Source organism: Pelodiscus sinensis, chromosome 5, assembly GCF_052426305.1.
Source record: "Pelodiscus sinensis isolate ZL-2025 chromosome 5, ASM5242630v1, whole genome shotgun sequence".
Lineage (NCBI taxonomy): Eukaryota > Metazoa > Chordata > Testudines > Trionychidae > Pelodiscus > Pelodiscus sinensis.
This window is the reverse complement of record NC_143056.1, coordinates 19,830,755-19,854,122: the sequence shown is the minus strand read 5'-3', so window position 1 is coordinate 19,854,122 and position 23,368 is coordinate 19,830,755. Positions and strand designations below refer to the sequence as shown.

Sequence of the window (23,368 nt, the reverse complement as noted above, 5' to 3'; positions counted from 1 at the left end):
TGTAGCGCCTATCAAAGTTAATTCGAACTAACGGCTGTTAGTTCTAATTAACTTTGTAGTGTAGACATACCCATAGGGAGGGAAAAGGCGTAAATGTATAAAATGGTTGCATTTGTCCTGTTGTCAGGATTTTTAATGTATATTTTTCCTAAGATTTGTGTGTGCTGAGCACAATCCAAAGAATTAGAAAACAAGAAGGATGATATTGCACTGACAAACTGTAGTTGAGGCATGATAGCACCCAAAATAATTAAGGTTACATAACTTTTAAAATGATTAAACCTCCTTTTAACATAGCTGTCCAGAACCTTCATTTCTTTGTGATTATGCAACCCATATTTGGTTTCTTCCTGAAAATGGTCTCCTATACACCTTCTCCTTGGTTCATTTTTTTTGTTTAGTTTTGAGAACACCTCCTTTGGCTATTTTGAATGAAGATGCAATTTTTTCCCCCCCTCACACTCTTTCAGGTTGGCGCTATGGTAAAAACAACTAGTTTCAAACTAGCCTCAAATGCCATTGTTTATATAAATTTGATTGTGGCTCTGAGATTTGCCAAGGAGATATTGTTCCATTTCACCTTAATTAATTGTTTGTGGGCTCTAAAGTTATGATGCATAGTAAGGATACTTCTGTAGTTGCTTTTATGAGTTTAAATGGACTATCATAACTGATTTATATTGCATCTCAATCTTGATGCTTTAGCTATATATTTATAGGAAGCATCACACACCGTTGCTTTTGCTTTGAATTTTGAATTGTCCAATAGTATATCATGTATGAAATGTATTTGGAATTATGAAATCTTCCTCCCCCTCGTGTTTCAGGTTGGGTTAGAGAAAGTAGCAACAAAGGACACAAAATTAATGTACGTGACAACTGGAGTGCTCCTTCAGAAAATAGTTGGTGCCAAGAGCCTTGTAGAGTTTACACACATCTTCATAGATGAAGTAAGTTGAAAGTAAAATTAATTTGAAAGAGTAACTCTTGCTGTTTTTGTTGTTGTTTCTGATTTAGAGAATTAAATTGAGTTTAGTTATGAAGATCCCTCTGACACATTTTATGAAGAAACTTATATGATTGTTCTGGGACTGACTTAATTCAGTTCCAGAGTGGTCCTTTGGATAGGGAAGTTAAAAGCTTAAGGAAATATCTTGAATTGAAATGTTTCTGAGGTGTCTTCTGACTCTTCAGACATCAGTCATTTAAAGAGGTGTGTGAAATCTAAGATGAGTCTTTCTGCTGAGGTGGCTCATTGCTAGCCAGGCATCTCTTTGCCTATGCAGAGGGGATTACTTTGTGATTGTTGCTGCCTTAAACAAGGATCCTCAGTCTTCAGAGATGTCCTCAGTATAACTTAGAGAGTGCATTGGAGGGGGGAAAATGGCCCTCCTATGGGCCAGGAGTATGAGCAAGAAAGAGTGGTTAGGCTTGCTTTGCTGTTCTCTGCATGTTATTAGATCTGGTAGAATAAGGTATCCTTTTTGTGCTTGGTTTATTCACCGATAAGACTTTTCTCTATTGCTGTCCTGGAACAGTTGGATTAGTTTGGACACAAATATCTTCTCAAGAATGTGATTCGTTATTTTGAATACTTTTTATAATGTTCCTATATATCCTCCTCTATTCTAAAGTAAATACCTGGCCATTCTTGTACAGCCAAATACAAGTTCTCATATCTGGAAACAAAGAATGTAGGTCATATTTACAAGACAGAGGAATGAATCCTGGAATGCAGTGACCCTGAAAAGGTCGGTCCTGGAAAAAATCTTTAACAAGAATTTTTAGTTTGTCAAAACTGCTCTGCTGAGTTACAAAGCGTGTTGACTTTTGTGATTTGCAGATTCTTTGAGACACACTTCCTACCATGAAAATCTTAGTCTAAATTAGAAAAATGTACAGCGTGACATTAACTAGTAAAAAAAGAGGTTTGTTAAAAGGAGGAATTGAGGTGAAAACAAATGTACCGGAATCATACTATTTCTTTTTGTAGGTGCATGAACGTACTGAAGAAATGGATTTTCTGCTGTTGGTAGTCCGTAAACTGTTGCGTACAAATTCCCGATTTGTGAAAGCAAGTTTCAATTATTTTCCACTCTCTTTTTATAAAATAACATTCACTTTTCATTCTCCACTGAGTATAGTTTTTGAAGAGCTGAAAATAGTGACTCACGTGAAGTTAAAATATTATCTAATACCCTTGTGTGTGTGTGTATGTGTGTGCGCGCGTGCGTGTAATATATTATTTGTAGTGAGTTGGTCTTGTGTGTCTGTCTGCAAGTCTGTCTCTTCAAGAACTACTCCTAAATTGTAAGAGTTATAACCACCAAATTTGGTATGCAGCTTCCTGTACTCCTAATTTAAGGCAAGGTCAAGGTTTGGTTGTGCCAGGAGAACTGGAATCTCTGGGGAAAAGGGCAGTTTTGAATAAAATGCAAAGGGAGGGCTGCTGTTCTAAGGGACACAAAATGAGAGTGTCCATTGGGGGCAGCAGGCCTGCAAGGTAGAGCATTGGGGGCAGCCATGGCAACAGGGAAGTAGCAAGCAGGGCTGGGGCTTCGCCATTTGCCTGTCCGCAGACCAGGTAAGTCAGGCCCCTCTGCTTGGAAGACATCTTCCACTGATTCCCCCATCCCTCTGGAGGTGCCAGGCAGAAGGAGTGAGGGAGGGAAAGGGAGTAAACTCCCTTGCCCCAGGCTGTAACAGAGGAAAGAGAGGGAGAGCCCCCATTTTTCCCAGGGACAAGCCGGTGACATAGTCCTCACTGTCCTGGGCTGCCTCTAGGGAGAAGCCAGTGGCCACCCCCATCCCTTGCCTTGAGTCCTTCCTCATCTTCTGTCCTTATTCCTGCACCCTCCCATGCCCCTGGCCTCCTGCTGTGAGGTCCTCACATCCCGAAGGCCTTGCTGTGACACTTGCATCCCCCACACTGCCAGCACCCTGTTCTGGAGGACCCGAGCAACACTAGGTAAGTTTTCTAGCATGTTAATAAGCTAGCATGCATTCTTCTTTAGCCAATATAATGTAGTCTACGTTTTTTTTCTTAATGTTAGGATGCATTAATTTCTAAAATGCGCTTAGGGCTGCAGAAAATATAAGATGAATGTTTGACCGGAATTAAACTTTGGATGTCAAGGGCAGTGCTTCCGCTTGATTAAATGTGATATTTTTACACACTCAAGCTCATTTGTTATGCATATTTTTAAATGGAGCAAAGTTCTTGAGAAAATGACAAATACAAATACTATATTACAGTGTATTTACAAATCTGCCAATATAATATTATGGTTGAGATTTTCTATGCACATATTAAGAAAAAAATGTTAGTCTTCTCCTTTGTGCAAATACAGAGTGCAGAGTCTTAATATGGATAATGTTCAATCAGATCTTTGCTGTTTGTCTTAAAAGTGACTTAAATGAATTGCATAGTGGATTGAGATCATAGGCTAACGCTGCCAACCCAAAACATTTAAAGTGCAGTTTAATGGTAGGTTCTAAAAAATTTGGGTCCATAATTAATGTGTGAATGCTCCTAATGATTTTACAAACTGGCTCTCTAGTTCCCGGAGCATGGTATGCCACATAAGTACTGTGGCGCTACAGAGGCAATATAGTTGGAAAACTTTTGTTTGTAGTGAATAACAATCATGTCTATGTATGGTCTTATTAAATGTATCCATTAACAAACTAGAAGGGAAATAAAGAAGTTAGTGTAATTCTGAATTACTGTACTGGAAGGAGTTGCAAACATCCATGAACAGAGAAATATTGCAAAGGGGCCTTGAGCAATTAGAATTATAGGCAGAAAGTAACAATGAAATTCAGTTTGGAAAAACACAGATTAAAACAGCTGGGAAAAATAATATAGGACAAGTTCAATGAGATTAGATGGCTCAATAGCACAAATGCTGAAGTAGAAATAATACTGGATAGCAGATGAGTTTGAAATGAGAGTTGGAAACAAAGTTAACTTAATTTTGAATTGCAGAGGCATCATGTCACAAAGCACGAGGCAGTAGTTACTCTCTGGATAGCTTTCAGAGACATCAGCTGTGGTACTGCACTTACTATCAGCATTATGCTAAAAGAAAGATATGCTAAATGGGAAGGAGGTTGGGCAATAGCAGCAAACATGATTTAGGGTATTGAAGATAGTGAGAGAGAATGTAGCTTGGCTCAGCAACTGGTGGGGCAATGGAGAAACAAGTGTATGGCAGTGTTTTTCAACTTTTGGATCAAGTGTCACTTATGGCTCCTTGGGTAACTGTTAAAAAGATTGCTTGTTTGTGAAATAAAAATAGATTCCTTGAGGTGCACCCCGTGGGTTTTAAACAGAACTGCATAAATCAGCCTTGAAGGTGGAGAGAACCAGCTTCTCAATTGGCTGCCAGTGTGTGCAACCCCAGAAGAATCTGTGTTGTGAGCTGCCAGTTCTGTGAGCAGCTGCTATATCATTCCTGCTTCAGCAGCTCCAAGGCCAGCCTCATTCAGTACAGTGCAATGAGAATTAGGGATGTCAATGTGTAGATGACTACACGATTAACTGATAACCCCGTTGACTACATGCATTCCCCCCCCTTGCTGCCTCTGATACGGGGGGTGGGCTGCAGGAGAGAGGTGGGAGCCGGTGCCTGTGGGGAGCTAGCTTAAAAGCCAGTTGAGCATGAGCACTGGGTCTGCCATCCCTCCCAACACCCCAGCCTTGTGGCCTCTGAGAGGAGCTGGCAGGAGCTGATACGCATGGGAAGCCAATTTTTAAGCCAGCTCTCTGTGTTTGCCAGCTCCACATATCCGTCTGGCCCCCTCCTACAGAGGCAGTGGGGGGTGTGTGACAAGGACAGGCAGGAGCCGGTGCTGGGGAGAGCTTGTTTAAAACCTGGCTCCCCCAAGCACCTGCTTTATGGTGCCCCCTGCACCCCCACACTGCTGCCTCTATCAGATAGAGGAAGCAGCGGGGATGAGGGGTGCGTAGGCTGCTGCGAAGCAGCCTTTGTCCGCAGGAGGCCCAGGTTCACCTCAGACAGGCTGCTCCTCAGCAGCAGCCCCTTTCCATGGTGGGGTATTGAATTCCCCACAGACAGAGGCTGCTCTAGCATCCCATGAAGCAGCCCCTGTCCATGGGAGGAGGGGGGAGGGGGAGAATCTGAGACACAGGAAACAACATGGAGTGGCAGGGCTCTCCCTACGTGTGGTTCAGGAACGCACTGGCTGCCAGCCCCACTTCCGGGGACTATTGAAGTGTCATCTAACTGCTCAAATTTGACATGGTTACACCACTGTTCAATTACACACTAAATAACATTTCTAAAGGGAATAGGTCTGTTACTCTGTTTCTATTCTTGGTTATAGTGAGCTTTAACTGTTCTTGTCCAAGTATAGGGGATCATCTAGCAAAAGTTGGCTTCCATCTACTATAGCTGCTTAGGGACTCACAGGAGAAGGAGAAAAAAAATCTGAGAATTAACAGCCATTTGTATTTCACTAATTCTCTGTGCTAGCCTAAGTTGGTACAACTTTTGAGCTAATTCAGGCCATCTGTATAACAGCGAAAGATAACTATAGGATTGTGCATTCCAGTCGCTTGCTTGGCTTGCCCCAATGAGCTTCCTCCCTCATGGGAGGAACGTATCTAGGTTGACTATGCTGGCTGTATGCCTATTGATGACGTTCATGCCAGGAAAATTGCCAACAGGCGACCTGTGGGTGATTTCTGCCTCTTCTGTGCTGCTAAGCAGGACAGTATGGAACATGACACTATTGATTCCATGGCCTGTTGTCTAAAAATATATTTGAGGTGGAAATGGTTTACAAATATTCTGAAGGATACAGAAATCAAGAGAAGAATTTAGTGTGATACCATTAAGGAGAGGAAATCGAGAGGAGACTGAAGTCTTTACTTAATACTTCAATTGATCAAGTTCAGGGGGTTTGAAAAATCTACAACCCTGAGTGCCATATTATGCCATCCTATTCCCTGCTCCTATTCAGGAAGGCAGTGTTTCTATACAAACAGAAAATCCCATGCCCTTGCTGTTTGCATCTGTTATGGACTTTCAGTGGCATAGCTGCTGTAGCACCCACAGTGTAGACTTAAAATGACGTCGTTATTTATAAGTATTTTAGGAAGATATTAAACTGGGGTATAATTTTCCAAAGAAAGTGATAAGTCTCATCACTTGAGATGTTTAAAACTATCTTATTAAATGAATCAGAGGAAGTAGTCTTGCCCTTCTGGGTTGGAAGTCTAAGTGCCCTTTGTCTCTTACATTTAAATTTCCCTAAGAATGCACAAAATATCTGCCATAAACTTTTCTCCTGTTAAGGATTATGTAGGAATGATAAGATAATGAAGACTTAAATATTCTGTTAGGTTTGTATTCTTAGCAATAACTTTGACTCTTGAAGCTCAGTGTGACATGATGTGGATTGCTGCTGATGTGTAAATTATACAGATTTCTTTTAACAGGTTATTCTGATGTCTGCTACAATCAACTGTAAAGAATTTGCTGACTACTTTGCCGTTCCTATTCGTAACAAACTGAATCCAGCCTACGTGTTTGAGGTGGAAGGCAAACCCCATGACATTGAGGAATACTATCTTAATGAATTGAAGCACATTAGTCATCTCAGGGTACAGTTAACAATATTTTGTTTCCTTTGTTATAACATAGTAGCATTTGGGATGGACTCTTCAAAGATATGATGCCTTTATGTTCTAGATAAATTATTTAAAAAACTTAAAAAACAACAAATAGTCTACTAGTACCTTGAGGTTGTTGTTTTTTAAGTTTTTCCTGTTACAGACTAACTCGGCTACTCCTCTGAAGCATATACATTATTAAACTAGTTCTGAAAGTCTAGATACCTATTAGTGTTTCAGGAGTTTAAACATTCTAACCAACAACAGATTTCACCAGTGGCTTAATGCCTCCACCAATCAGGAAGCCGAATGAGAAGACGTGTAAATTAGTATATAACCATCCATACCACCTACTTTTTTTTCTTTGCTTCCTGTGTTCTGAGAATGTAGAATAGTGGGTACTTCATTCCTTATGCCCCCCACTCCCGAAATCTGCCTTGTTTTCCCCTTTATAGCACAAAAAAATGAAAGATTTTGTTTAGTAGTGCACTTTTTCAGTAGAGGGTCTCCATTAGTCTTATGCTATGCTGTGCCCCTAGAGTTGCCATGGGTGGGAGCTTCTCTCCTATCTCCCCAGTCTGGTGTGCATCATAAGGAAGTGTGCCTGTTGTACTTAGGCACCTTTCATTTTTAGGAACACAGCTTCACATTTCTCATAGCCTCAGCATCATTGCGCTGGAGTCTTAGATGACCTGTTTATATTTATAGTCCCAGTAAATGTTGTCTTCCACATGTCCTAGTCTAGTGTGACTTCCAGACTAGGTAACTTGGACCTCCCAATCTCCTGCTTCCCACATCACGCCATCTACTTAGTTTCATAATTCTTCCCTCACCATAGCATCCTAACACTTTTCAGCTAAAATCAGTAGTAATGGTGCAATTCCTAGTGCGGCTTCCGTAGTCAGAGTCTCCTCTCTTTTGGGGTAAAAACTCTGGTTGGTTGACTATTTGTTAAGTGTGTGTGTGTGTGTGTGTGTGTGTGTGTGTGTGTGTGCGAGTGCGCGCGTGTGTGTTGGTGTTGTGGTGCGTGTATGTGTGTGGGTTTTTTTTTTTTTTTGTGGGATAGGAGAGAGAACATTTAGATAAGTTGGCGTTATCAACTTCAGAGGGTGCCTCTATTCCTTAATGCCTCTAGGCAAGGAAAACTTTGCAGGACTGGGCCTTTACTTTCATGTTTTCTTTTAGTTTGTCAGCATTTGAGATCTACAATAAGCATTTGAGATCTACAATAGCGGACACATTTATCTCCAGCAAGAAGCCCTGACCTATCAGCTCCTGGAAGCAAGTTTATCCAAGATTTTTGAGAGCTTTTAGAAACAACTGCTGCTTGTTTGGCATGTGGCCCCATCACTCCTGGTTCTCTAACTTCGGGAGCATCACTTATTCTGTGCTCTGGAAACAGCCTTTCAGGCTGGAACTCTGGTCGCAAAGTCTGGTGGTTTTCTCCAGCCCAGGATTCTTGGGCTTGACTGCCTGAGGTTGATCAGAGGTGTAATTTTAACCTAAGTTTCTTAAGAAGTTTCTGATTGCCCAACCTGAAGTCAAACATACAATCCATTTCAAATGAATGCTCTTTAATAAAGCAACTTCCCCTTTTTGGTGCTATAAATAATAGGATAAACAGTCATTCTCTCCTCCAGAATACTATTAGCTTAAATTTGGGACTCAAGGTGAATTCCCTGCAATATATAAGGACATAGGAATTGCTGTATTTGATCAGACTTCATTGTGATGCTTTAGAGGAAAATGTAAGAATATTACTCTAGGAAGATTTTTGGTAATTTTCCCCTACTAATCCTGTTCCTTTCATATTAGTGTCTCATCCTAATCTCTGATAGGTAGAGATAGGTTTAAACCTTGAAGATCTAGGTTTGATATCCCTTAAAAAATGTGGTGTTACTATCTGTGATAACTCTGGATTTTCTTGATATCCTTATAAATTTTCAGTCCTTCTTGGAATGTTGCTAAGTTCTTGGCCTCAGTGGCTATGGCCATGAGTTCCAGAATCCAGTGGCCCAGTGCTTGAAAATGTATTTTCTTTTATCAGTCTTGTGTTCCTCAACTTTTAGATTTAATGTTCCCTTGTTTTTGTGACAGTTCTCAGGGTACCCAGGGCTTTGGATCACTTTGTTTACCTTCCTGACTTCAGCACGAGGAAGTCTTATGTGCAATTAATTGGGTGTCCTCTCTCTGACGTCACCCACCTTTTAGTCATTCAAGCACTCTCTTCTGAAGTATGCCAACCTTACTTAGCTTTACAGATTAGCAGTAGACGCACCTTCGTGCCCGAGTATCTCTGAAGTATTCAGCCCATTATCCAGTGAACACAGTGTCCATGTCAGATTGTATGACTGAACTCATCAGCACCATCTCAGCATATAGATATTGATAGTGAAAACAATAATAAGTTTATCATAAAGTCAAGGTATAAGTAATAGTGCAAAGTATAAGCAAACAGTCTTGCTTTCTAGAGACAAAACTTAAATAACAGGTTAGCCTCCTGTCTAAAGAAGTTTCCCATCCCCCCCCCCCAAGTTCTTTGAGGCATTTCAATTAAAGTTGGTTGAGATTCCATTTTTTTTTAATGTAAGTGCTTTGCCCATTTACTTCCTAGGTGCAGGATAATTAGGTTATCTTCATTGCTTTCTGCTTATCTTCCCAAACCTTATGGTTTCTATTTAGACATTATAACTACCCAGATTGAGCATCTAGGAGTCCTGTGGCATTTTAGAGACTAAAAGATTTAATAGGGCATAAGTGTTTGCGAAAGCTTATGCCCTAATAAATCCGCTAATCTCTAAGGTGTCACAGGACTCCTCATTGTTTTCTGCAGATACAGATTAACACAGCTACCCTCTGAGACACATCAGAATGAGGACATTCCTGGAGCCCCCTGGCCAGTTGGCATTAAGGGCTTCTCACATCACAATTCCTGAGTTTGAGAGGGGGAGAGAGAAAGGGAGGACAGAAGCTCTCACTTTATCTTCTCTGGGTTTTTTTCATGTCCCTTCTTATTTATTTCCTTTCTAGGGTAAGAAGTCTCAAGATTTTGAATCTCTCAACGAGTTTTCCCATGCCTTTGATCATTCTTGTTCTTTTCTGACCTCCTCTTCCCCCACTTTTGTTCTGCAATATCCTTTTTGAGGAAAGCTGGCTAGTATTGCACACAGTATTTCAGATGTGGCTAAATATTGATTCATACAAAAGGCAGACTTTATCCATATTGTTCAAGCATTTTGTTCTTCAAGTGACTTAATTTTTACTTCCAATGTGGATTATTTTGCATTTATTGACACCAACTTTAGTTTATCAGCTTGTTGTCCATTCACCTGCCTTTGCAAGGTCTTTCTGTAATTTCTCTATCCTTCCTGGTCCCTGACTTACCCCAATAACTTTGTCATCTGGAATTTTTACTACCTTACTGCTCATCCTCTCTTTCACACAATTAACAGATAAACATGGGAATCAATGTGGAATCTTGCAGCACCCCACTGTTAATCTTTTGGCAGGATGAAAATTGACCACTTAATCCTACCTTTTACTTTCTGTCCCGTGTCGTATTTTTGATTCTTGACAAAACTTTGCCTCTTGCCCAATGAATAACTAACTTATTTAGCCTTTCAAAAGTCTATCTAAAAGGTTCCACAAAAAAAAGACTACAGAAGCTAATCAATTCTTTATTCACTGCCTTATTGATATATTCAATAAAATCTAAGATAAGTGAAATGCCATTTCTTTTGTGGAAACTGATGGTTTAGACCATATATCATCATCTTCTAAAATATTTTGTTCTTTTATTAAAATTTTCATTTTAACCAGTTTACCAGTTTACTCTTCTGTAATTCCTCAGAATAGTCCTACAGACACCTTAAAATATTGGGACTACGTTAGTTGCTTTCCAGTCCTCTAGAACAGGGGCTTAATTTTCATTTTGTTATAAGTGCATGCTATTATCAGCTTGCTTCTGATACTTCACTCCTTCAGAACTGTTAAATGTGTACACTGTCTGAACCTGGTGATGTACTGATTATCAGTTTGCTCTGTCACTTCTTCCTCTGATGCTTCCATTGTCTCATAGTAACATGTTTTTTTTTTTTTAACCAGGAAAGAGTATGTTCATGTAGTGCCTCCCCAGCAGGCTTGGTGGTGAAGACAGTTGCAAAGAAATCAAGTAGCTTTTCAGCAATGTCCTTATTTTCCTTAATTCTCTGTTTTTAACCCCCATGGTGATCTAGCCTTTGAGCCTTTCACAGTCATTTATTTTTTACTCCTTTAAGCTATTTACTGTGAAAACCTCATTTTGATTCTTCTAATTCCCTTCTTATTGCCTGCCGTAGATCCACTCAGAGAAGGGACGTTAGTTGACATTCCCAGGCAAAGAGTCTGTTTTACTCCCCTCTGAAAAGGACACGGACCTTCTCTTTTTCAGTTGAGCGTTGTTAGTTTTGCAAATGCATATAGATCTCCCTCTCAAGTGCATTTAAGTATTTCTGAAATTGTTTTCTATCACTGAGACACACTTAATTGCCATCAACTTCTCTTCCCAGATACAGAGAATTGAGTTTATTAGGTTCTCTTTCCCTGCACATCTGGTTGCATTCAGTCTTCTTTGCCTTCTGTACGTGATGTGCTTCATCTTTTCTTTGATTTCATTTGGATAAAGTTTCAGAAATGGTAAATACTTTATTTTTAAGAGCGTTAGTGAAGGCACTGCCAATGATAAAATTTACTATCTTCTTGTGGAAATATTGTGTCTTCAAAACGATGAAACCTCACACTTGTACCATAAGCATAGGTTTTCTTAGGACATGGTGTTACTTTCGGTGTAGAAGAATCAAGGTGCCTCTTATGTTTGTAAGGCGACTTGGTGATCATAACATATTTGAATCTGCCACTATGAGCTGGTTGTGTCTGGCGCTAGTTGGTTGTGCAAGTTCCACTATAGGTAAATCCTCCTTTGAATTACTTCTGCATTCTCTATGTCTTTCCTGGAATAGATTTTCCTGAATGTGCTGGGAGAAGGAAGGAAGACTTACTGATCTTGTTTGTTGTGATAGTTTCTTCTTTCATCTTTTTTGTCTTCCCTCAGCGATTGTTGCTTGAAATATTTTATTCTAAGTTTTTATTTATTTTCCTGCTTTGGAAGCTTTCTTACTGAGAAAATGGATGGTCTGTGGCAGGGCTACTCAATCTCGGAAGCCCCGGGGGCCACAATGATACAGCACATGCCGAGGGCCGCAACTTAAGTGTAGTTGCATATACATGCAAATATATGTAAACCGTTTTTCACAGTGATTGGCATGAATACAAAGATTAAGCCTGGTGCTGGATCCAAACGTAGCCAGTGCGAGCCAGTCAGCACCTGTCAGGCTCTGCCCACTAGGCTAAGCAACCATTACTTCCCACAATGCCTTAGCACTCCTGCCACCACCTCCCTGGGGGCTAGAAACTCTGACACTCTTTACCCATCTTTTACAGCCACCCAGTTCGCTTCCATCTTTCAATGCTCACCCCACCTGGGAGACACCTCGCTGTTGTGGAACATGTTCCCAGTGAAGGCCATGTTCAAAGGATCCCACATGCTGGCCGTATGTTGAATGTATACCCCAACCCCACTGCAGGCCGCAAACAAATGGGCTGCAGGCAGCCCACGGGCCACGTATTGAGAAGCTCTGGTCTACGGTTTATATGCCACCTATGGTGGATTTTTTGCTTCCTGCTTTCTAATTGGTGGAGCAATCATGCTCTCTACAAAGGATTTTTCTGGGCAGGATGTGAGGTGAGAAGATTAAGGAAAACAAGTATCTGTGAGTAACTGCGTCATTTAAAAGCTATATAGTTTTACACAATGATTACTATAAAGTTGACTTACTTGTCACAGACTCACCACTAGCTGGGCTTGAATAAGCATAGTTGCAATGAGACACTGTTTGAAACTAATCCAGATTAAATGTGTAAGAGTAACTTTTTATTCTGTTTACTGCTATCACCGTGAACAAAACAGTATGTTATGGTAAAAGCAGTTATAGCAAATTAACTAGAAGTTCAATGCTATACTATTCCATGACTTTCATAAGAATTATTGGTTCTTGTAAAAGGATATGAATAATACATTTACAAATAGATCCTTACTTTGGATCAGATTGTGGCCCATCCTGCATGCTGGCCAGCACAGCTGTGGTGTTGCACAAGGTGACATACTGCTCAATATAAGGCTGGTGGATAATACTTTCCATCCAGGTCAGGGAGTGACTGAATTGCATTCTGCTTCCCAGCGCACTACAGCAGCACAGCATTTGTGACAGTATTTGTGGCTCATTTTAAAACTTTTTGTGTGTTGAACTTGTTTATAACTTGATTTGGAGCAGTTCTTGCTTCTTTCAGTGGGGTCAGAAGGAAGACTCTTCTAGGGTCATTTTAGACATGTGACCATACGGAGCAGTACTTATGTGAAATGAGCACTTACTGGTGCTAACTTTTCTATCTTAAAATTATGCAAGGTATTGTAACCTACTTACCTGGAACAACAAACTCGCTGAGAAAGCTGGAAGGCTTGAGTTTGGTTATATAACCTTTAATTCAGAGTTAGAGCCCTTTGTTTACCTTTCTCATTAAATATTTATAGAGAGTTTGTGTTCATATCCAGAAAATGTGTAGCAATATTCTAGACTGGTGGTGGGCAACCTGCAATGGCCCCTTCACCTGTGGGCATCACTCCCACAGCTTTCACTGACCTGGAACAGAGAACCATGGCTTCTAGAACATAGCCTTCCTGAACTCATGTGGAAATGAAAAACAGTGCTCTAGACCAGCAATTGAATTGAATACAGTTTTTGGTTCCACTATAGAGCTCTTCTGTCAGTGATACTGAGGGACATGGAGTCACCTCATTAGATCCTGCAACTTGCTCAATGAACTGAATGAAAGGCCTGATGGAAGGCTCTAAAAAAGTGCTATGCAAGATTTATTTAATCCATCTTCTCAAAAAAAACTGTCTTAAGGTAAAGATCTGTGGAATGAGATCTAAAGCTGCACTGAATATCCTAGCCTTCACCATGAGGTGCATCATTGAGTCATGCTATTAATACAAAAGCCAAAGAGCTTCTGTGGAACTAACAGTGTAACCACCATAGTTGCTATATTTGGCTTATCACCCTTTTTGAAAAGAGGCACAATAACAAATTCTTTTCAACCAGGCTATAGTAGTGATAAATCCCTAGTGTCTTCCCAGACTTCAGCTTATGGAGTATGATCCACTTGGTTGAAGGAAGGTGTGTTTGCTGGAACTTGCTTCACATGGATGAGGGTCTGCAGTGACAGACCGTTCAGAAAAGTTTTGTTTTTTTTTTTTTTAAATGATCTTCCCATCTGTGCAACTGTTCTTGTAGGATTTGGCTGATGCTGCCATCCCAGTTCTTTACTGATAAGTTAGTGCTGTCTGTGCTTGCAGATTCCTAAACATAGACTAGGGACTGAAGAGATTTGTGCCTGGCAGCAGCATGTTCTAAACTGGCTTTTTGAGTCTACTACCAGGATTCCATGTATTTTCCTAAACAATGACATGATGGCATTTCAAAGTAGAAGCCATTTGGCCTTCGCTTTTACTCCTAGCAGATGCATCTTTGAAGACTCAAATTGTAGCCTTTCCTTTTTTCTTACCTCCAATTGCATTGCATGTCTCTATCCTTAGTAATCCATTAGTATTTGAAGGGCTGAGACCCTGGCATGAATTTAGCAGCAGTCAGCACTGATGACTTGAATTACAGTAATGCTATTAACTTAAAAAACAAAAAATGGTCTGGTAGCTCTTTATAGACTAACAAAACATTTAGATGGTATCATGAGCTTCCGTGTGCAGAAGCGGGCTATGCCCATGAAAGCTCATGATACCATCTACATGTTTTGTTAGTCTATAAAGAGCTATCAGACCATTTTTTGTTTTCTTAGTTTATCCTGTACAGACTAACTCGGCTACCCCCTGAAGTAATGCTATTCTTCATCAGATACCAGAGGGGGTGAGGCTTAAGTCTCTAATACTTTAGCAGCCTTCAGCAGTCCAGAATGGAAAGCTGTCTGAGAGCTCAGGTCTAATAACAGCTTTTGACTGAATTGGACTAATTGGCTAGCTGTCATCGAAGTGCAAGGAGAGCGTCTTTCAGCAGAAGCCGATGGTTAGTGTCAAGTTAGGTACCTCTGCAAAGTCATACATCCATGACTATTGACTGCCAATGATTGTCAATTAGGACATGATCAATAACAGTCCTAGTGAAACCTCTGGGCTCTAACCAGGTCTGCTTGTGAATCTGAGTGGCAGAAAAGAGATGATATTGGACACAAATTGGGATTATTTTGGGAGCAGCAGCATTGTGATATGAGGCTTGGTTGAAACAGTTGTGGGGAGACTCACACTTGAGTGTCCTGTTTAACTCTGTTACATTAATTTATAGTGGCATATTGTGAGATGAGATTAAGGAACATTGAAGGTTAACAAGCTATTTGGGATAAAATGGAAAGCTTGTTTCTGACCTCAGTACAGTGATAGTCTAGACCAGTTTTTCTCAACCTTTTTTTTATAAAATACCCCTTTAAAAAAATGAAATTAGAAGTACCCCTAATACCTACAGTTTTCAGACACAATTTTTTTTTGACCATTGCAACACATTTGTTTAAACAATTTCATTGTAGCCGGGCAGGTGCTGACATTTTTGGGGATAAAAAGTACAAAAATAATAAAGCGCTGTAAAGCTTACAACAAAAATTCAGTTTTCTCCAAATTTCAGTTGTGTTGAAGTACTCCCCAGACTTCTCTCAAGTACCTCTCAGGGTACTCGTACCACTGGTTGAAAAACACTGGCCTAGACTAGAGGTGGCCAAACTTAATGATCTTCCAAGCAGCATACAACAGTTTACAGAAGTTTGAGAGCTGGCATGAGCCTACTGGGGCTCAGGGCTTATGCTTCAGGAGAGGCACCTGCCAGGGCTCAAGGCTGAAGTTCCAAGTCCCAGTACACCCTGTGGAGCTGACAACTTTGAGACCCCTCCTCCCAACAGGGCAGAAGTCCCTGCCCCCCACTCTGCTGCTCTCAAGCTCTCTCTCCAAGTTTGAATGGGGGGGTGGGGCTCTGCAAGCTGCTTTTGAACTGTAAAAGAGCCACATGCAGCTCTCAAGACAGTCTAGCCACCCAAGTTTGGATCCTTACTACAGGTATATCCATTCTAAAAATAACTAGGATGTGGAAACAATCAATTAAATTTGATTAACTGACACACAATGCAAAAATTGATGAATTAATGAAATTACAGTATATCTAATTTCATTACAGTTTCTACCATGTCAAAGGATAAAGCCTATAGAAAAAGGAAAAGACAAGACAATTTGTAAGAGAGTTAAGAGAGATTTAATTGACTACAGTAGTCAGATGTTTCTTTCTCTTCAGCACAGTGACTACCAAAGAAACTAATAGGTTCCTGCAGCCATCAAAATTCTGATGCATCAGAAAAAGCCTGCAAGAAACTTAGTATAACAATGTCCTGTCAGCATCCATATATTTAGCAGTGACATGTTGGCTCAAATGGACAGCATGGAGGAGATTATGTAATTTCTGATGTCTTTGAAATATTCTTGATGATAGATGACACAAAAAGATAACTGGGAAGTTCACAGGGAAGTCTGTCTATCAAGTTGCATTTATCAAAATTGTGACAGCTTACAAGTCAGTTGCCACATCTTTCAACTCAAAGATCATGACTAGGGGGCAGCTACTTAAGATGGGTGGGCTTTTTAAAGTGTTTTGATTACTCTAGGTATTAGAAATGGCCTTTCAGCTTTAATTCTCCTGACTTTCTTTATTTCTTACTATTCATCTCTTTTTCCCTCTTGGCTACAACCATTTGCTTAGTAGGGAGGAACAAACATGATGGTTCAAGTTGTATTTGTACCTTAGGGCTACTCAAAAGCACACATACAACCTCTTGGTTTTTATACAAGCTGGAGAAAAATAGGAAATGAATTGTGAAGCTTTAGTTTACTGGCCTCATTGTACAGCTTGGTAAGAAATACAGGCTTGGAAACTATCTTCAGGTTATAGGTAGCAATGTTTATTAAGAGGATGGGCAAAAGAAAGGCTTATGGAGAAAAGGGAACTGGAAGCTTTGGTAGCCAAATAAATATGGAAATGTATGTTTTGAGAGATCAACAGGACATAAGGTAACATTAGTATTGCCATACCAGATCAGACATCCATCTGTTACATAATTGTACTTATGACAGTGGTAAGGACCAGATAGGAATAGATACGAAAGAGAAATTGTGAGTTACTTCTGAAAATATCATCTATACATGCCTGAATTTGGACCTAGGAGCCTATGACTCCTATTTTTGTAAATTGCTTGAGTGTATAAAATGTGTGGTAATTTCAGTAATGGATTGAAAGCCAAATAATATAAAGCAATTCTCTTTTGAAGTGGCACAATTTATGATTTTAATAAATACAATTTTAGCTCCTAATGCTACACCTCTTCACATTAAACCCATGAATATTGCATTTATCAACATAGCACTTAGATTAAAATTTACAACAAATTAAATTATAAGATTGCAGTAGCACAAATCTTCAAATTAATTTTACAAAGCCTTAATCTGATGTATAATCAATAATTAAAAAAATAAGATGACTTAAATCATGTCTTACATCTCCTTGATTTTTTTCAAACCATCTATTGCTTGTTTGCATGTGCCCTGAAATATAATACTTGATAGTCCTTTGTTTTAAAAAATACATTAAGTAAACCCTAATATAATGCATGTTTATATAGTGTGTTTTTGATATAATGAAGTTTTCATTTAGTGACCCATTTTTATGTTGCATGTGCTATTTTAAAATAGTGCACACTTACGAGAGAAAATTTGGATGCACGAGGGTGCTCGCAGGAAGGGGCTTGGGATACCAGATCGGGATGGGGGAAGGAAGGGTGCTCACTTTGGGCCGCTCCTTGCAAGCAGCTCCCTTGCTTGCTGCCCTGCTGGAGTAGGAGACATAGCCAGGCAGACATAGCCAGGCAGTTTTGTACACTGCCTCCTTCCTCAAGGGCCACCCTCACGGTCAGCGCTTGAGGAGATACTGGGGCAGCATGCAGAGCTGTCTAGCCATGGCTCTGTGAGGAACAGCAGTCATGGGGAGTCGCCTGAGGTGAGCGCCCCCCAGATCCGGCACCCTGCGCCTTTTCCCATGCCCCAGTCCTCTTCCCTGAGCACCCTCTTGCACCCAAACTCCCTCCATGCCCATGTCTGCAGCATGTATAACTTTGTCATGTCTGGGAATTTAATCTATATTTCCCTTTTAGTCTTTATATAACATGTTTTTATATACCTTACAGTTTTCTGGGAAGGTAACTACTGCATTATATAGGAGTTACTGTAAAAGCCTAATGTAAAAGTGGCTGCTGTTGTTTAGAAAAATGTCTTATTTGAATCCTGCTAAATTCTTGTTTTGAATGACAGTTTGACAATGAGTCCCACAGGTTACTTTGTATTTGGTTTTTAAAATAGATTTTCTTTAATCAAATTCAGCTTAAACACCTTTTCAAATTAATTAACTATTCCTTTGTCCTTGTATTATGGGAGATAAATAGGCACACCCAGATGACCATTATATTGTTCAGTATTTTGTGTACCTTTATCCTGTCCCTGATTATAATAGCTCTTACGTTATGGATAGGCGTATGCTGGTGAATCTGATGTACACATCATTCCCTCCTGTCACTTTTCTTCTAGAGGAGGGAAGGAAAGTGTTAAGTGAGAGAATGGGTAGTCACTTGTTCATAATATGTACTTGTGCTTCCCAGTTGTGAGAGGTCACACAGAGGTGATGCTGGTCATTCTGTACTGTAGGAAGGCAAAAGGCACGGTTTGGCTTAATTTCCTAAGGGCAGTATTTTCCCATTCTGTTGGCATGTTTAGGTATTCTATAAATACATTTATTAGATATTTACTGTATATTTAATTGGACCATGACATTATTGATAATATGTGCTTGCATAACAGTGTCAGGAGAGTCCCCATCAAATCGTACAGTTTATCAAAGAGAAGAACCAAGTTTCATTGTCATATAAAATAAGTTTTTCCAAAGATTGACTCTGCCAGAAATTTTGCTCCTGGGTGGTAGGTTGTTGGTAGGCCAGTGGAATGCCTTCTTGCAAAGATTTTTTTTTACCTTTGATGGCAATGGACAATAAATAAGCCAGTGCCCATGCACAGCGTAAACACTGCCCTCTAAATGTACCAAATAGTTCCTTTTTTTAAACATGATGAGTGAAGGTGCTCTCTGTCGGTTCACATCTGTTTCTCAGACTCCTCCTGATGATCTAAGGGTACATTTGGAAATAGTGATGTAAAGGGTTAACTGGTTACATGGTAAGCATTTACCTTACCAGCATACTTACTGGGGTAACTGGTTAACCAGTGCCTGATCCAGCCGGAGGAGCAGCATCCCATAAGCAACACGGTGCAGTGGGTGCTGCCCGGCCAGGATGGAGCAGTCCCCCATGTGTGATTTGACCAGGTCCACCACAGTGTGTCATGCGTCAGGGGCTGCTCCAGCTGCTCCCTGCCTGTGATTATGGCAGTCTAGTTTTTTAACAGTAATTTACATCACTATTTGGAACTAGGGTTGTGATTCCTGGCTAATGTAGACATGCTCACACTACTTAGGATAATACATTTAGATTAATTGGCTAATCAAATAGTCTATGCAATTGCATCGTTTATTCAGTTAATCGATAAGGGTGCCTCAACCTTTGAGGTGAAAAGTGTTGCAGGGAACACGGGGCCAGCGTGGGACTCAAGCAGTTCCCCACTAGCCCTGTGCTCTCTGTGGCATTTCAAAGCAGCAGAGCTGCATGGAGCCCTTGGTCAGTGGGGGAGTCCCCAGCTGACCTGGGGCTCCACACTGTGCTGCCACTTTGAAACACTGTGTGAAGCTCAGGGTCTGGCCTGGCTCCATGTGGCACTGCTGCTTTGAAGCACCCCGTTTCTCCCCCTCCCCTGCTGTCTCTTTCCGATCGAGGCAGCGGGGTGGGAGCGGCGGGGGGGGGGAGCAACTAGTGTGTTGACTATCTGGTAAGCATTTGCTTATTAGATAGTCAACTAGTTAACAACCCTACACACTGCTCTCGTTGAACTAGTGTAGCCATGGTAACATAGGCAGTGGTAAGCTGTGGCAGGGCTAACTGGCCTGAACACTATGTTCTATTTTTGAAAGAGGATATGCAAATTCCATTGGATATGCAAATTCCAGAAAAAAACTGCGTCCAAACTACTTTAGTTTTCGAAAGATCCTCTTTCAAAAGTGAGATCGGAAGATATGCAAATTCCCGATCTTCTTCTGACCTCACTTTCAAAAGCGGATCTTTCAAAAGTGAAAGTAGTCGGGACGTGTTTTTTTTTGGGGGGGGGGGAAGAGGGGAAAAGCCTTTTTTTAAAAAAATGCGTAAACCTAATTTTTTAAGGAAGAGCGTTTTTTTTCGAGAGAGGGTTTTTTTCCCCCCCGGGGGGAAGAACGCGTCTGGACTACTTTCACTTTCAAAAGATCTGCTTTCAAAAGTGAGATCGGAAGAAGATGCAAATTCCTAGGGAATTTGTATGTCCTCTTTTGAAAATAGCCCTTATCACCTGGACCCTATTGATACATACTCAATGCAACTAGCCTATTCTGACACTTGCTGTTCCAGCTCTGCTATCACCTTTAGTGTGTGAACTGAGAGCTAGCATGAGCATGTCTTCAAGAACTGGGAATTACATCCCTAACTCCAAGGCTGTATCTAGACTGGCAAGTTTTTCCGCAAAATCATCTGCTTTTGTGGAAAAACTTGCCAGCTGTCACCACTGGCTGCTTGAATTTCCGCAAAAGCACTGACGATCTCATGTAAGATTGTCAGTGCTTTTGCGGAAATACTATGCTGCTCCCGTTCGGGCAAAAGTCTTTTTCCGAAAACCTTTTGCGCAAAAGGGCCAGTGTAGATAGCAGAGAGTTGTTTTCCGCAAAAAAAAGCCCTGATCGCGAAAATGGCGATCGGGGCTTTTTTGCAGAAAAGCGCGTCTAGATTGGCCACGGACGCTTTTCCACTTTTTAGCCCAAGTGTAGACATGCAGCTTTCATGTCACATCAGTGACACACAGTGGCCTCGTTCAGTCTAGATTATATTGCTATTAATTTTATTCCGAGGTGTTAGCTGGAGTGTTGCAGAGCCTTTTGTAAGCAGCTGTATATTTAATCTGGGACACAACAAAGCCTGCACCTTTGATCTTTCTTGTTCCTAATGAGTAACTTTTAAGAATAAGTATGTTCCCTTGGAAAAATATTGTGTATGTTATTTGGAGTGAAAGCTTTGTCACTTGAAGTTTTGTTTGAGAAACTATATTTGGCAAAAATTAAATAATAAGGTCTCTCCTCATTTTATTGGGGTGACTCTTTTGCTTCTTTTGGATTGAGTTTTTGGAATCCAGAAGCAAGTTAGTGAAGTGCATACATCAAAATCAGGTCTGTTTTTTGATGGGTCTCCTCAGACAACTGCTAGCATTTATGAACTTTATTCATTGTCACATCATTACCTTTATGTGTTGTGCATTAGCCTTGTCATGTTGAGGAATAACAGAGAGGTCCAGTAGCTCTAGTAAAGTGAAAAGACAAATTTGAAAGTTATTCAAGCAGACATAATTTAAAAAGCAGCATGTTAGACTCTGGCAGCCAGGAGAAGGCAGTTCCTCATAGAACATCAAGTACACTAAAAAAAGTACAACTTTGTACCCAAGCCATTAAAATTAAGTTGATTAAAAATTATTATACTCCCTCATTTTGAAAAGATAAATAACCTTCAGTGGAAAAGTTAAATTCTTCAAGTTTTAGTTTCAGCATTCGCATGAAGTGAACTTGTTCAGTAATAGCAAGTTCATACAGCATTTGTGCTGTTCTGATGTGACCGTTCAGGATTTTTTAAACAAAAATTAGGTTAGTTTTATGCCTGGTAGAAATTAAATACAGTGTGAACGGGTTTTGAATATGTCCTTACTCTGTTCTCCATCTACACCAAAGCTATCCAAGTTTTGTTTATATGCTCACCAAATATTCTTCTCAGCTTCTCAACTTCTACCTTCTTAACACTTTGCAGCAGTGCCTTTTTACTGCATTTTGGCTCCATTTAACACTATTTTCCCTAACTTAGCTCACCATGGCTACAATTGGTCTTTCTTTCCCGGTGGCAGCCACAGTGGGTGTGTTTTATATAGGAGGTTTCCAGATGAACACTGCATTTTAATCAGTGTCATGGAATCCCGGTTTAGAGGATGCAATGCTTAAAACACAATCCTTGCCCTCTCTTGCTTTCTCACTAATACTAATACTAGAATAGCTGAACTGGTGGGAACAGCAAGTAGAGACGTTCAAGCACACATGAGGTGTAATTCAGGATGTGTGCACTTTGAGGTCAGGAGATGGAATTTCAGCCCTGTTGGGATGCCCAAGATGGATTTCATCTGGCTAGATCATAGCTAACTTGAGTGACAGTAGTAGTTGGCAGCAGGGACAGAAATGAATGAACCAGCCTCTTGAATATAACCCTTCTCAAGACTTGAGTGGCCAGCTGCTGCTGTGACTACCCTGCTGTTGTTAATTAAGCCAGTTGTGATCTAGCTAAATCAGTGGTTTTCACAGTTCTTTGGAGCATGAGCCCCTTCTGACAACAAAAATTATTACATGACCCTGATATGGGGGACTGAAGCCCAAGCCTCATCTTCAGTCCCAGGTGAGAATCTCAGGCTTCAACTTTAGCTTTGGGCCCCAGCAAGTTTATCACCAGCCCTGATGAGCCCATTAAAGTGGAGTCACAACCCATTTTGTGGTCCTGACCCACAGTTTGAGAACCACTGCACTAGATCAAAACTGGCTCAGGAATGCCTACGTGCTCACATATTAAGGCACATTGTTCTTTCTCCATTGTTTACATGGTCAGCAACTATTCCTCTTCACTAGTCAACTTCCTTTGACAACTGCTTAACATTCTTACCAGTGCTTTGTCGCTATGGGTATGCTTACATGAACAGCACACCCCTATAATGACAAAACACTGCTTGAGAGCATTAAGCCGTTGGTGAGGGAAGTTGAAGAGAGACGAGAAATATTTGCTGACCAAATAATTGAAACTAGGTGGGTCTGGTAAGTGGATTGAGTTTGTAGTGTGCCTTGGAGCATGAGTTTCAGGATATATAAAGTTCATGAGAAGGAAGAAGCTATGGAAAAGAGATACTCAAGTATCCTGTGTTTTAATCAGTGTCATGTAATCCTAGTTTAGAGGATGCAATTCTTAAAACACAAGTTCCTTGCCTTCTCTTGCTTTTTCTCTGATCTACTAATACTGGAATAGCTGAACTGGTGGGAACAACAATCAGAGAAGTTCAAGGGTGTGTGTTAAGTGACTTTGAAAATACTAAAAATTTGGAAAAAAGTCTAATGCAGCATTTCAGTCAGAAAAGCCATGAATGAGCCAGACAGAAATGGTTAATTTGTGGAAGTTCAAGATTGAGCAAACGTGTTTTAAAAGCAGAATTATGTGGCAAATGCTCTACCAGGCTAAGGTGTATGATTACATGTGGCCAATGAAAAGGCTGAGGGTACATTTAATTAGTTTGGGAAAGTAGCGTAGAGAAGATAAAAGAACCCAGTGGCTATGATGAGA

General features: G+C 40.5%; 1 protein-coding gene across 2 annotated transcripts in view; it reads left to right on the top strand.

Moving 5' to 3' along the window:
- Positions 1-23,368, top strand: part of TDRD9 (tudor domain containing 9) — a 151,790-nt gene that overhangs the window by 38,020 nt on the left and 90,402 nt on the right. For both annotated transcript variants that reach the window (XM_075926469.2, XM_075926468.2), the window contains 3 exons: positions 828-950; positions 1,994-2,074; positions 6,467-6,631. In XM_075926469.2, coding sequence (XP_075782584.2) covers positions 828-950; positions 1,994-2,074; positions 6,467-6,631 — 369 coding nt within the window. The remainder of the gene's footprint in view (positions 1-827; positions 951-1,993; positions 2,075-6,466; positions 6,632-23,368) is intronic.